Source organism: Canis lupus, chromosome 7 (assembly GCF_011100685.1).
Source record: "Canis lupus familiaris isolate Mischka breed German Shepherd chromosome 7, alternate assembly UU_Cfam_GSD_1.0, whole genome shotgun sequence".
Taxonomy (NCBI): domain Eukaryota; kingdom Metazoa; phylum Chordata; class Mammalia; order Carnivora; family Canidae; genus Canis; species Canis lupus.
This window is the reverse complement of record NC_049228.1, coordinates 56,495,999-56,510,402: the sequence shown is the minus strand read 5'-3', so window position 1 is coordinate 56,510,402 and position 14,404 is coordinate 56,495,999. Positions and strand designations below refer to the sequence as shown.

The 14,404-nt window shown below is 33.6% G+C and overlaps 1 protein-coding gene across 8 annotated transcripts in view; it reads right to left on the bottom strand.

Annotated features, from left to right (window-relative positions):
• Nucleotides 1-14,404, bottom strand: part of CCDC178 (coiled-coil domain containing 178) — a 426,260-nt gene that overhangs the window by 295,039 nt on the left and 116,817 nt on the right. For all 8 annotated transcript variants that reach the window (XM_038543570.1, XM_038543575.1, XM_038543577.1 and 5 more), the window contains 2 exons: nucleotides 2,719-2,814; nucleotides 2,433-2,569 (listed from right to left, as the gene is read on the bottom strand). In XM_038543570.1, coding sequence (XP_038399498.1) covers nucleotides 2,433-2,569; nucleotides 2,719-2,814 — 233 coding nt within the window. The remainder of the gene's footprint in view (nucleotides 1-2,432; nucleotides 2,570-2,718; nucleotides 2,815-14,404) is intronic.

The window sequence follows — 14,404 nt, the reverse complement described above, 5'->3', positions numbered from 1 at the left end:
AAGTCAAACTCTCCCTCTTCACCGATGACATGATACTCTACATAGAAAACCCAAAAGACTCACCCCAAGATTCCTAGAACTCATACAGCAATTTGGCAGTGTGGCAGGATACAAAATCAATGCCCAGAAGTCAGTGGCATTTCTATACACTAAAAATGAGACTGAAGAAAGAGAAATTAAGGAGTCAATCCCATTTACAATTTCACCCAAAAGCATAAGATACCTAGGAATAAACCTAACTAAAGAGGTAAAGGATCTATACCCTAAAAACTATAGAACACTTCTGAAAGAAATTGAGGGAGACACAAAGAGATGGAAAAATATTCCATGCTCATGGATTGGCAGAATATTGTGAAAATGTCAATGTTACCCAGGGCAATTTACATGTTTAATGCAATCCCTATCAAATTACCATGGATTTTCTTCAGAGTTAAAACAAATTATTTTAAGATTTGTGTGGAATCAGAAAAGACCCTGAATAGCTAGGGGAATTTAAAAAAAAAAAAACATAGCTGGGGGCATCACAATGCCAGATTTCAGGTTGTATTACAAAGCTGTGGTCATCAAGACAGTGTGGTACTGGCACAAAAACAGACACATAGATCAATGGAACAGAATAGAGAATCCAGAAGTGGATCCTCAACTTTATTGTCAACTAATATTCGACAAAGGAGGAAAGACTATCCACTGGAAAAAAGTCTCTTCAATAAATGGTGCTGGGAAAATTGGACATCCACATGCAGAAGAATGAAACTAGACCACTCTCTTTCACCATACACAAAGATAAACTCAAAATGGATGAAAGATCTAAATGTGAGACAAGATTCCATCAAAATCCTAGAGGAGAACACAGGCGACACCCTTTTTGAACTCAGCCACAGTAACTTCTTGCAAGATACATCCACGAAGGCAAAAGAAACAAAAGCAAAAATGAACTATCGGGACTTCATCAAGATAAGAAGCTTTTGCACAGCAAAGGATACAGTCAACAAAACTCAAAGACAACCTACAGAATGGGAGAAGATATTTGCAACTGACGTATCAGATAAAGGGCTAGTTTCCAAGATCTATAAAGAACTTATTATTAAACTCAACACCAAAGAAACAAACAATCCAATCAATCCAATCATGAAATGGGCAAAAGACATGAACAGAAATCTCACAGAGGAAGACATAGACATGGCCAACATGCACATGAGAAAATGCTCCGCATCACTTGCCATCAGGGAAATACAAATCAAAACCACAGAGATACCACCTCATACCAGTGAGAATGGGGAAAATTAAAAAGGCAGGAAACCACAAATGTTGGAGAGGATGCAGAGAAAAGGGAACCCTCTTACACTGTTGGTGGGAATGTGAAATGGTGCAGCCACTCTGGAAAACTGTGTGGAGGCTCCTCAAAGAGTTAAAAATAGACTGTCCTACGACCCAGCAATTGCCCTGCTGGGGATGTACCCCAAAGATGCAGATGCAATGAAACGCCGGGACACCTGCACCCCGATGTTTATAGCAGCAATGTCCACAATAGCCACACTGTGGAAGGAGCCTCGGTGTCCATCGAAAGATGAGCGGATAAAGAAGATGTGGTTTATGTATACAATGGAATATTACTCAGCCATTAGAAATGACAAATACCCACCATTTGCTTCAACATGGATGGAACTGGAGGAGAAGGACAAACATTATATGGTCTCATTCATTTGGGGAATATAAATAATAGTGAAAGGGAATAGAAGGGAGGGGAGAAGAAATGGGTAGGAAATATTAGAAAGGAAGACAGAACATGAAGACTCCTAAATCTGGGAAACGAACTAGGGGTGGTGGAAGGGGAGGAGGGCAGGGGGTGGGGGTGACTGGGTGACGGACACTGAGGGGGGCACCTGACAGGATGAGCACTGGGTGTTATTCTATATGTTGGCAAACTGAACACCAATAAAAAATAAATTTACTATTAAAAAGCATATTTTAATTTAAGTTTCTTTGATATAAGACGATATGTCAAAAAGAGGTGATAGGAGCGTGAAACTATTTTATTGGATAATTTTTTCACTGTTTTGCTATCTCTAAAGGGGTTCAGAGTGAAACTTAAAAAGCACCATCTAGGGACACTTGGGTGGCTGAGTTGGTTAAGCTTCCAACTCTTGATTTCAGCTCAGATCATGATCTCAGGGTTGTGAGATTGAGACCTGTGTCAGGCTCTACACTGGGCATGGAGCCTACTTAAGGTTCTTTCCCTCCCCTCCATTTGCTCCTCCTCCCTCCTAAAAAACAAAACAATACAAAATGAATAAAAATAAACAAAATTTAAGCTAATGATACACACACACCACCATACCATGCCAGGAGAACAAAATGAAGAGATGTATAAATATAATACTATATTTAACATATTGGATATAACAAAATAAAAATTATCTTTGCAAAATTACCTGTCATTGATTAAACCTGCTATAGTTTCAATATCAATTCCAAGTCTTCTGTTTTCTTCTATCAACTGAGCATTTGCAATTGAGATATCTGAAAAGTCTTTTGTAACATTAGAAAGCTCAATATCCCATGATGTTTTCTTTAAGAAAAGAATAAAAGAATCATTTATACATGCTTTGTATCTCAGAAAGAAAAAACATATATAACGAAATTATTTTTACTTCTCTGAGTTAGTATTTAGGAATAGAGAATAGAACTTTAGGTGGAAGGAAGGAAAGGTGTACTTACTGAGGCATAATAATTATTAAGTACATCCAGATACTCCTTTTCATAACTTTTTCTCTTCCAAGCAAGTTGATCATAAATTTTTTTCAAATCATCTAGCTAAAATATACAGAAGAAATAAATGAATTATGAAGCTAGCCATTCTTTTGTAAAGTAAGAAATATATTCAAATCATGTAGCTACCATAACTTAATGTTGATTAAAATAGTATAATACACACAAAAAATAGTATAATACCACAGGTTGTTGCCACTTATAAAAATCGAAGCAACATTCTGAATAGAATATAGAAAATCAACCCTAATAGTGCTCAAATAATTAATCAGAATAAAATAGAAGGTATTTGTTATTTTGTAAGAATTGATAAAAATTAGAAAATTTAAATCATAATTCATCACATTAAAAAATTAAAGGAAAAAATAACATTAATATGGTCAACACTCTAGAGAATAGCTATGTGGTAAATTCACTATCTAGTTTCAATAATACTTAAACTAGTACAAGGAAAAACTACACAGATATAAAAAAAATAGAAAATATCAAAATACATCAAAATGCTAAATACATACCCACTGAGCTCAAGAATGAGGCTAGATTCTCTCTTATCACCATTATTATTAATCATGTTATGTGAAAGTTTAAATGTATTTGAATAAAATAAAGAATTATAAAGTCGAATATAAATAGGTAATACACCTTCAACTTTAGATATTACTGAACACTTTGAAAAACAGAAGATTTTATTTAAAACTTCAATAAATGATTTTGGTAAAATGGCTGGATATAAGGAAATTAGAAGCTTTTAACCATAACAGTAATAATCTGTTTAAAAACACTGTCACAATACTTAAAAACTTCGGTAAAAAAATACAAAATATTTGGGAATTAATTAAATGTAAAAGAGAACTATAGAAAATAAAAACAAATTCTTACTTAGAAGCTCGAATCAAAAACCACATGAAAAGAATGATAAGCCATATAAAGGTTGAATAGAATATACTGTTAGTTATCCCAAAATTATAGTTGTTTGTCAATATACTAAAAATCATTGAATTCTATAATTAAAAAAAAAAAACAACATTGTTAAGAGGCAACAGATCCAAAAATTAATGACAAAGGATATAACAGGACACTGTTTCTCAAACCATTTCAAACTTGTTATTTTACACTATTACATACCATACCATCTGTACTACTGTGCATTTAAAATTTTTCTTTAAAAATGTTTTTTCTTAAGGCAGCTCACGTTTATTTAAAAATCATTTTAAAAAAGGAAACTACTGTTATTTAAGTTAAAAATCCAGTATCATATGCCATAAAGGGAAGCAACTTTAAAAATAAATAAAAACAATTTATGAAATAAACAATATAAAAATAAAATACTAGTAGTATTAAATGTATTCAACATACCAAGAAAATACTAAATGTTTTTTAGAATTATGAATAGTAATTAAAGAAATATTTCAATTAATGTAATTTTAAGAGTTCAATGATTATGATTTATCAGTATATTTAATAAATTTCCCATACAACTGGATATTATAGATATAACCCGAAGTTTTTTTTTATGAGTTTTAGTTTCAAGAGGCCTTTGAAATATCTTTCAGAATTGTTCTTCAGAAACTGTCCAACTACTAATGATGTACAAGCATTTTTACCTACTCATTACTATCTTTGGGAAATAATCATGAAAAAATTTATCAGTCAAGTTTTTTTAGATAGTGCAACATAGTTTGAGTGTATTCCTTAGATAAAGTTGTAAACAAATTAGACAATGAGACATTCCCACCTTGACATAATTAAAAAGTATATTCTATGGCTTCAATTTTGCTGTTTTTTCTTCATATGTGCTTCACCTATTCGATTTGTATTAGGACATTTAAAGTTTTTGATTGAGAAAATACCTTTGTAAAATATCATAATTTTTAATGTAGTTCTCAGTCATAAAAGTCATCTAGAAGCCTGAATTTTTCACTGAGGAATAGTTGAAGCTTTTTTAAAATAAATTAATAGGGAGTGAGTTCCTTAAAAAGCACATATTACAGAATAATGATCATTCATTTACAAGTCTGAGAGCACAAATGAGTATTTGGCGGTTTTAACTGATTTGATGAATAATTTTTAAACTTTAATGAAATACTTCTCTTAACATGCCTGCATCATTTTGCAATGGCTTGAATATGACTATTCATGAGTATAACAGTGGGTAGATTTGCCTTTCTGGGCAACTTTTTGAATATATGTAACTAATCATTTTCTTTCATCTGGCTATGGCATTAGCATCATATGTGCTTAATCAAAAACATGGATTTCAGGACTTACTGCTGTTTCTCAAGAAGTCATCAATACATTTAAATTTTCTCTATCTGTACACATTAGCAAAGAATTCACAGTATGAATGAATTCATCACTTCACAGTGAATTTTAACAACTTTTATACTAGAAATAATAATTACTTCTTTACATATTTGGTAATCTCTATAAGTAAAAGATGAATTGTTATTTGACATAGGCATTTAATGAATCATTTTGTTTGTTATATCCCTGAATCTCTCTGTCACCTGGTAGCAGGCTTGATAAATGTCTTACTAACTGCTTCAGCAGATCTGGACTCTGAAGTTAATTATAATCCTAAAAACATAATTCTAAAGTCTCAGCACTCTCATTCTGTGTCATTCTGTACATACACTTCAGCATCTATTTAAAAAATTTTATAGGCTATTTTTTGTGCTTTAACATGACAATTGTGGATTACTTATTAATTATGACCATTGTGACTAATCTTAGAACATATAATAAAGTAGATCTGTTTTCTTCACCAGTTCACAAAATCCAAAATTCTAATAAAATTCAAATTATTCCCACACTAATCTTTCTTTGCTGCTTGTAAACATTGGTAAAGGATTTTTAGGAAATATTTTAATTTAGTCTTCATACCTATCTAAAGACATGTAACTGATTTGATCACATTCCTCACTAGTGTCTCTACTTCTACAATTAAACATCCATAGTTTTGTTTTCTTTTGTTTTAGAGAGAAAGAGAGAGAGAGAAGAGTATGCATGTCTGAGCAGGGGGAGAGGATCAGAGGGAAAGGAAGAAAGGGAATCTTAAGTAAGCTCTACAACCATTTTGGAGCTGGATAAGAGGCTGGATCTCAGGACCCAGAGTTCATGATCTAAGCTGAAATCAAGAGTCAGAAGCTTGAGATGCTTTGCCTTCGTCAGGCCATGATCCTGGGGATCCAAAATTGAGTCCCACATTGGGCTCCCTGCACGGAGCCTGCTTCTCCCTCTGCCTATGTCTCTGCCCCTCTCTCTGTGTCTCTCATAAATAAATAAATTTTTAAACAAAAAAAGTCAGAAGCTTAACAGGCTGAACCACCCAGATACCTCAAACACCCATATTTTTAACCACTTACCTAGGACAGAATCTACAGAGTACAAAAATCATAAACAGGACCCAAGTCAGTTTGTTTCTTTTTCTTTCCCTTTTTTTAAAAAAAGGATTTTATTTATTTGAGAGAAAAAAAAGATAGTGAGAGACAGCATGAGCAGGGTGAGAGACAGAGGGAGCCCACTAAGCAGGGAATCCAACATAGGTCAGAACCCTGAGTTCATGACCTGGGCTGAAGGCAGATGCTTAACTGACTGAGCCACCCAGGAGCTACCCTCCCACCAATGAGTTTCATTCATTCATTCATTCATTCATTTATTTATTTATTTATTTATTTATTTATTTATTTATTTATTTATGATAGTCACAGAGAGAGAGAGAGAGAGAGAGAGGCAGAGACACAGGCAGAGGGAGAAGCAGGCTCCATGCACCGGGAGCCCGATGTGGGATTCGATCCCGGGTCTCCAGGATCATGCCCTGGGCCAAAGGCAGGCGCCAAACCGCTGCGCCACCCAGGATCCCCACCAATGAGTTTCTAATGTACTTTCCAGATCAGATGTGGTAGTTCTGATGCCTAAAATTATACATATTTCATATGTCAAATAATTGTCAATCTTTCAGAAATACATTTTCTAGCACGTTTCCCAATAAAAAGAGTAAAAGATAAACATGAAAATTCAGTGCCTTAAGGTCAAAATTAATGATCTGTATTACCATGTCACTGACAGGTATTTGTTGGCAGTTTCAGGAAGTGAAGTTATGAAACGTTCATGAGCACATCTTAAGTACTACAGTATACTTACAACTTGCAATTTTTGAATAAGTACTATTATGTTAACCCTGCCCTAATCAATAAAATCCATGGAATCACACATGAAAGCATTGTGTGCTAATTGCTTTCCTAATATAAATAATAGGGATCCCTGGGTGGCGCAGTGGTTTAGCGCCTGCCTTTGGCCCAGGGTGCGATCCTGGAGACCCGGGATCGAATCCCACGTCAGGCTCCCGGGATGGAGCCTGCTTCTCCCTCTGCCTGTGTCTCTGCTTCTCTCTCTCTCTGTCTATCATAAATAAATAAATAAATCTTTAAAAAAAATATTAAACATGTAACTTTGAAAATGCTTGTCATTGGAATATCTAAACTTATGTAGTATGTCATGAATAGTAATCTTTGCAAGTAAGAAAAAGAAAGAAGAGGAAGATTGAATGGCTAATAAAAGAAAATGAAAATGAATTTATTTCCCTTCCAGACAGGAAAATAAAAATTACTCCAACATTTCTTTACCCAACCAATTAAGTTGGTATAATTTTAAAACACCTACACTGTTGGGAAAAATGAGAAATCAGACATTTGTACTGCTCAGATACACATACATATGCACAAATATACATACCAAACTTCTTAGAACATATTTCAGTAATATCTATCTTGAAAAATACACTTAGTTCTGGCATAACAATCCAAGTTTTGAGAATCTAGCACATACAAAGAACCAGCACATTAAAAACAACATATATGAAGTTATTAATTTTAATACTTTTGAGTTGTTGAGATGAATAAAGTAAAATTAATGGCTCAGTGAACCTCCTTTGCAACCTCCTTCTAATGTGTTTCCTAATGTATCAGAGCCCACGACAGAAAAAGAACAGAAAAGAAAGCAGGAAGACAGGAAGGAAGGCAGTTTCTATTCCTATTTGTGAAAGTGTTCAAGATGCAAATTAGTTCAACCAATTGGAGATACAGTCATGCATATTATGGAAAATAGAACTGAGGTAAAAGGCATCTTTCTGATTCTTGGCTGCTTTCCTTAAGATTAGTTTTGTTTGTTTTCTCTCTATTGGCAAGTAAGGTCAAGAGATGTGAATATTGTATAGTCGCTTTTGGTGTCCATCTGCTAGCTGTGGATGTTGAGGCACTTTGGCATCAGCAGCAGTGGCTACAGTTTCCAGATCTGCACTTTCTGATCAATGCAGCAGTCATACGCTCAATACAGATCTAGAGGCAGCCTCAGATGTCATAGTTCCTATATTGGTCAATTTGAAAAACATTCCTGTAAGTCCAGCCTACATAACTCTGCCAGCTTTGCAAACTTGCCGAAATCTCTATATCCCTTTCTGCCTAACACAGAGGGATTTCTGTTTTCTACACTGTACTCTTACTGATATGATGGCAATTCATAGTGTATAATACTTGTATATTAAAAAAGTACATTAGGAACACCTGCGTGGCTCAGTCTGTTAAGTACTGGACTCTTGGTTTTGGCTTAGATCATGATCTCAAGGTCAGGAGATCAAGCTCTGCTTGTAGGGCTCTATGCTGTGTGGAGTTTGCCTGAGAGTCTCTCTCTCTCTTCCTCTCCTTCTCTCTTGCCCCTCCCCCACTCTGTCTCTAAAATACATAAATATATATTTTTTAAAAAGTACATTAGACTTATATCTAACAACCTTGAGGAATTTCACAATGCATTTTTAAGTAAAAGGGCAAGTTTACTAAGTGTATATTCGAAAACCTCTTTTTAAATTAAAAATCAAATAGTAAATTGTACAAGTACATATAATAACGTATTTACAGAAGCATAGAAAAATATGTGCAAGATGACATACTGTGCTGGTAATATAGGCTACTTCATGTGAGATCAGATATGGGGAGGAAATAGGTGTTAAAATAAATAGCTAAATCTTTGTATCTTTTTTTTATACCATTAGCCTCAGTGAACATGCTACTTAATAATATTTAGGAGAAAATTAAGTTAAGAAAGGCAGCACCTAGTCTATACTATCTCACTGTTTTATAAACTGGGTGAGTCATTAATAGAATGGAAATTACTGAGGATAGCTGTAAATAAAATAATGAAAAAATCAAGGTGGGAAAACATTCTGTATACTCTGTCACTGAAAAGAGAACTCATACAACATTGTAAATAATTAGTAATATAGGGGATTTATAATTGGCAATGTTTTAGACATGCATATTGAATAAAAATTAAATTTGAACACAAAATATAATTAAATACTTAAAATTATTAAAATCAAGTAAAGAATAAAATGTTTTTCTAAATGAATGACACTATATATATTCCCCCTTTAATCAACACATTAACCCCTAAGTCGTCTCTTGTAGATTATTAACATGTTAAATTAATATACACCTTGTTATTCAAATGAGAAAACTGAATCCCAAAAGGGGGTAATGTGCAGGTCACAACTAGAATATGGAGGAGAAATTTGAGTCTGATTTTGTGACAGCCTCTAAAACAGCATTTTAAATAAAGCGCTTTAAAGATTCTCAACCATACTACTCATTGGAGAAATGAAAATTTAAAATCACAGTGGGATAAATCCTCCAAAAGAACTATAATTAAAAATAAATAAAAGACAATATTAGATGATGGTGTTAATCTGAGGCTGGAACTCTCATACATGATGGTCTAAGTAGAAAAAAATGTATAACTATCTTAGAAAAAATTTTGGCATTATCTACTAAAATTGAACAGATGGGTTTTTTGGCCCAGCAATTCCCAACATAAATTAATACATAGTTCCAATGCATATATCAACTGCCTTAGTCTGAAAAACTAGATGGACTGAATGTCATTAACTGGAACAGGGGAAACTTCAGGTTTATAGAGAGGTTGGATATCTAAAATTCAATTTTAGAAAAGGTAAGCTCGAGATACCAACAAGACATCTAAGTGGAGACTGAATCATCAGTTACATATACATTAAGCTTTTTCTAAAAGACTAAGCCCTGGAATTCTCAAATGTTTGTGGAGTTTGGAGAAATATAGAAAAACCAGTGAAGGAAACCGAGAGCAAGTTTCCAAAAGAATAAGAAGAAGTAAGAATATGTGTTCTCTTGTGTTAGATGCCAAGAGAAAAGATTTCCAGAGATAAGAGTATAATCAACTTTAAGTGCTATATATAAGTTAATTAAAACAAGGACAAAGAAACAATGATTAGACTTAGCAATATGGAAATCACTGTTGACCTAAATCAGAGATACTCTGTTTGAATGATGAGGGCAAAAAAGAAAATTGAAATGTGTCTAAGAAAGGATGAGATATTTTAACCAAATAAGATTTATTACAATAATGTGAAGTTCAACATTAGGAAACCCATCAACACAATTCTCTATACATATAAGAGACAATATGACATGAGCATCTCCCTGGATGCTAAAAAGACTCTTGACAAAATTTGACAACTGTTTCCAATTTAAAAAAATACTCCATAAATTGAAACTGATATTTTCTTAACATTACAAAATACACATTGAATCCTAAAGTCAGACTCTTATTTAAGGGAAAAAACTACCACTAATCCCACCAAGAGAAGAACACAGCAAGGATGCCAATGATCTCTACTACCATTTAACATTGTACTGGATATATTAACCAATGTAATCATATAAGAGATTAACAATTAAAAGTCATAAAAATAGCAAAGGGATAATAATATCCATATTTACAGTTGAAATAATAGCACCCTTGGAAAATCCAAAATAAACAATGATAAAATTACCATAAATAATTTAAAAATCATTAAATTAGTAAAATATAAGTTAGCATTATTGATTTCATATACCCAAACATAACTAGTTATGAGAATTAATGAAAGATAAAACTTCCAATTAAAGTGCAACAAAATAACTAATTAGGCATAAACTTATCAAAAATATGGAGACCCTATTGAGAAAATCTTTTGAAAAATATTTCTAAAAGAAACAAAAGAAGAACTGAACAAATAGAATGGTATCATCTTACGGGCTTAAAATAATACATACCTGTTATTTCATAGTTCTGTAGGACAAAATGCTAGTGGACTAAGTAAATACCCTGTTTAGAGTCTCAAAGCTGAAAAGAAGTTTTCAGCAGGTCTGGGCTCGACTATAGAGACTCTAGGGAATGAGCCACTGCTAATCTCATTAAGATTATAGGTAGAATTCATTTTCCTTTCACATTTTCTATATGGCCCACTCCATTTTAAAGTCAGCAATGGCTGGTTGAGTGCTTATCATGCTCTGTGTGTCTTTGACTCCAGCTTCTGTTACATTTCCCTGATTTTTTCTATCCTCTTCCAAGAGGAAGAATAATCTTCTATAGCTCTCAGTTGCACTCTGTGGAATTTTATCCACCTGCTCGATGCTTGGTTCCACCACCTTCAGGGCTCTTGGTTTCACCATTTGAGTAATTCTTCCCTTTTTTTTAAAGATTTTATTCATTTATTCATGAGAGAGAGAGAGAGAGAGAGAGAGAGAGGCAGAGAGACACAGGCAGAGACACAGGCAGTGAAGCAGGCTCCATGCAGGGAACCTGATGTGGGACTCAATCCCGGGACTCCAGGATCACGCCCTGGGCTGAACGCAGGTGCTAAACCACTTAGCCACCCAGGGATCCCCTCATTCTTCCCTTTTAATGAAAGATAGCACATATTTGCAGTGGGACAATTTTATCAACCTGCTTCCTGCCAGCATAATCATGAGATCCAACAGGTTTATTTTATTTTATATACTCTCAGCCTCTTTTAGTACACAAGGCAACATTTTGTTGATATAAAAATCACAACATTGTGGGTCCCTCATGTATACCAGGGATTCATTCCTTCATTCATTCGTATATATGTGTGTGCGTATGTATGTATATATATGTTATGTACATATGCATATTTACATATGTATAAAGCCTATATATGTTTATATATGTTTATGAATATGTACGTATGTGTGTGTGTCTGTATCCTATTAGATAGTGGGGAGAGGTCCAAAATATGTTTTAGATGAATAATCTCTTCTCAACTTTGGTTACACTGAAATAGTTGAGGGGCAATATCCTTATGTTTCCTTCTAGATTAAGAAATATGTGAATCACTTCACTTGAATTAAAAAAGAATTTCAATTAAAATTGATTAATAGTCATAAATTATACCCAAATATATTAACTAAAATTTTAGCAGTGACATAGAATATAGGCTTTTCCCCTAACATATATATATATATAAGCCACCCCTACAACTAGAAAATGATTGAATTTATAACCTTATAGCATTTTTATCATTTAAAGAATACTAATGAAAGTAACCAATATTTATAGTACTTAATACAGAGGAACTGTCTCTAAGAGAACTTATACTTCACAGTATAAGAAATCCAATGAATAGTTTTATCTAAAAGTTAATCATAAGGCATCAGATGCATACAAAATCATTATGGGAATAACTTTTCTTAGCTCTCCATATGACTCAAATTATTGGAAAATTTCCAAAATCTATCTCTTTTTACAACATAGATAATGTCTGTTTAAGACAAAGTCAAGGAATTTTTATTCTAAGGAATAAATAAATCAGAAATGATACTAAGGATGGAAAACTCTCTATACTTACAACACAAACACCAAGAATTATTATGTATGGTTGCTTTTTTGATTTTTTTTAATTTACTTTTTAAAAGTTAGTATGTGCATAAAAAGAAACTATAAACCCCAAAAGCAAGGAACAAAGTCATCCATATTCACAAACAGTTTACAGTTTGACTTCTAGGTCCCATGTGTGTATCTATACAACTAAGCATTTTAATGTAATTAAGATCATACAATTACGTATATGTTTTTTACACACCATGAATATTTATCATTTCAAAGTCCCAAAACTACAAGTATTTTGATAACTAAGAATAGACTACACCAACTCAATCTGAAAGAAAAAAATGTAATCCTGCCTTTCCTGGTGACAAAAAATGTCATAAAAGACAAAAATAGCAACTGGCTTCTCTATAAAGATAGTGGCAAAATTGCAATTAAAATACTGCATTCCCTTCATGTTCAATTAAAAATGAGACAAAGTAACAGAGTACACAAAGTATAATGCTTCTCAAAGAATTCATTATCCAATCTATACTATTAGCAAGGAGGTATGTTGCCACTAAATCACTTAGTATCTTTCTATAGTACAGCCAAAAGAGATGTACACACATTAACAGTTATCATTTAAATGTAAATATGAACACATTCACATACATCTCTCCCCCTATACTTCCTTGCACCCCTCTGCTGCCAACCTAACAAGTCCTGATGTAAATTTCTCAGAGACAGTTTAACAATTCCATGTCTAAGATGCTTCTTTCCTATCAATTATAACAAAAAGAAACCTATAAATTGGTTAATTCAATAGCTGTACATTTTATCTTTCATTGCACCTCAGGATATCTGAAAAGCTTAGATGTTACAAATAATGACCCTTGTCCACAATAAATACAGGTACTTTACAAAGACTTATCTATAATCTATAATTATAATCTAAAACTGTCTTCTAGATATGGAGATACTAGTTATAAGTCCTTCCCTTCACCCTTCCACTGCCCCCTCCACCATTTCAGTGACTAAGTAAAGCAAGACATCTAACTTTAGGAAGTGAATTAACAGACACCCCCTAAACAGTCCTTCCTAAAACCTAACAAAAGGGCACTTATAAAGCGACTATTTAACCATCCCTACTTTTTATATGGCTTCAGGCATTAGGACTTGTTTATCCTTTAATACATAGCAATATTAACTACAGTACACATACAGAACAATGGTTAGACAATCTGAACTTAGTTAAAGACTCATGGGCACAGAACCCACCCCACCCCCAGCCACCCAGTGAATAGTCAGCATATACTCCATGATATCAAGTTTAACAATTCTATTCCCAAGGGACGCCTGGGGGCTCAGCGGTTGAGCATCTGCCTTTGGCTCAGGTGTGATCCTGGAGTCCCACGTCGGGCTCCCTGCATGGAGCCTGCTCCCCACATCTCTGTGTGTGTGTGTGTGTGTGTGTGTGTGTGTGTCTCATGAATAAATAAATAAAAATCTTAAATAATAAAAATCCATTCCCCAAATACAATCATTCTTATGAATTAACAGAAGACTTAAAGGACAGGGAGCCCACTTCTCTCTCTGCTTATGTCTGTCTCTCTCTCTGTGTCTCTCATAAATAAATAAATAAATAAATAAATAAATAAATAAATAAATAAATAAATATCTTTAAAAAATTTCATTCCCAAAATACAATCATTCTTATGAATTAACAGAACACTTAAAGGATGTTACTTTAACTCTCTACTTTTGACCTGTTGTTCCCCTTTAAACATCTAGAAAACTAGATGTCTCAAGTAAGGATATATTTAGTTTGCCCACTGTAATATGTAGCAGCACTGAAGGAATACTCTGGCCTAGAATCCTTCCTCTTCCCATCTCTAGAAACCCAGGAGAAAGTATAAGTATCTGTAATGCTTAGAAAGAATTTTAACAATTTCATTTC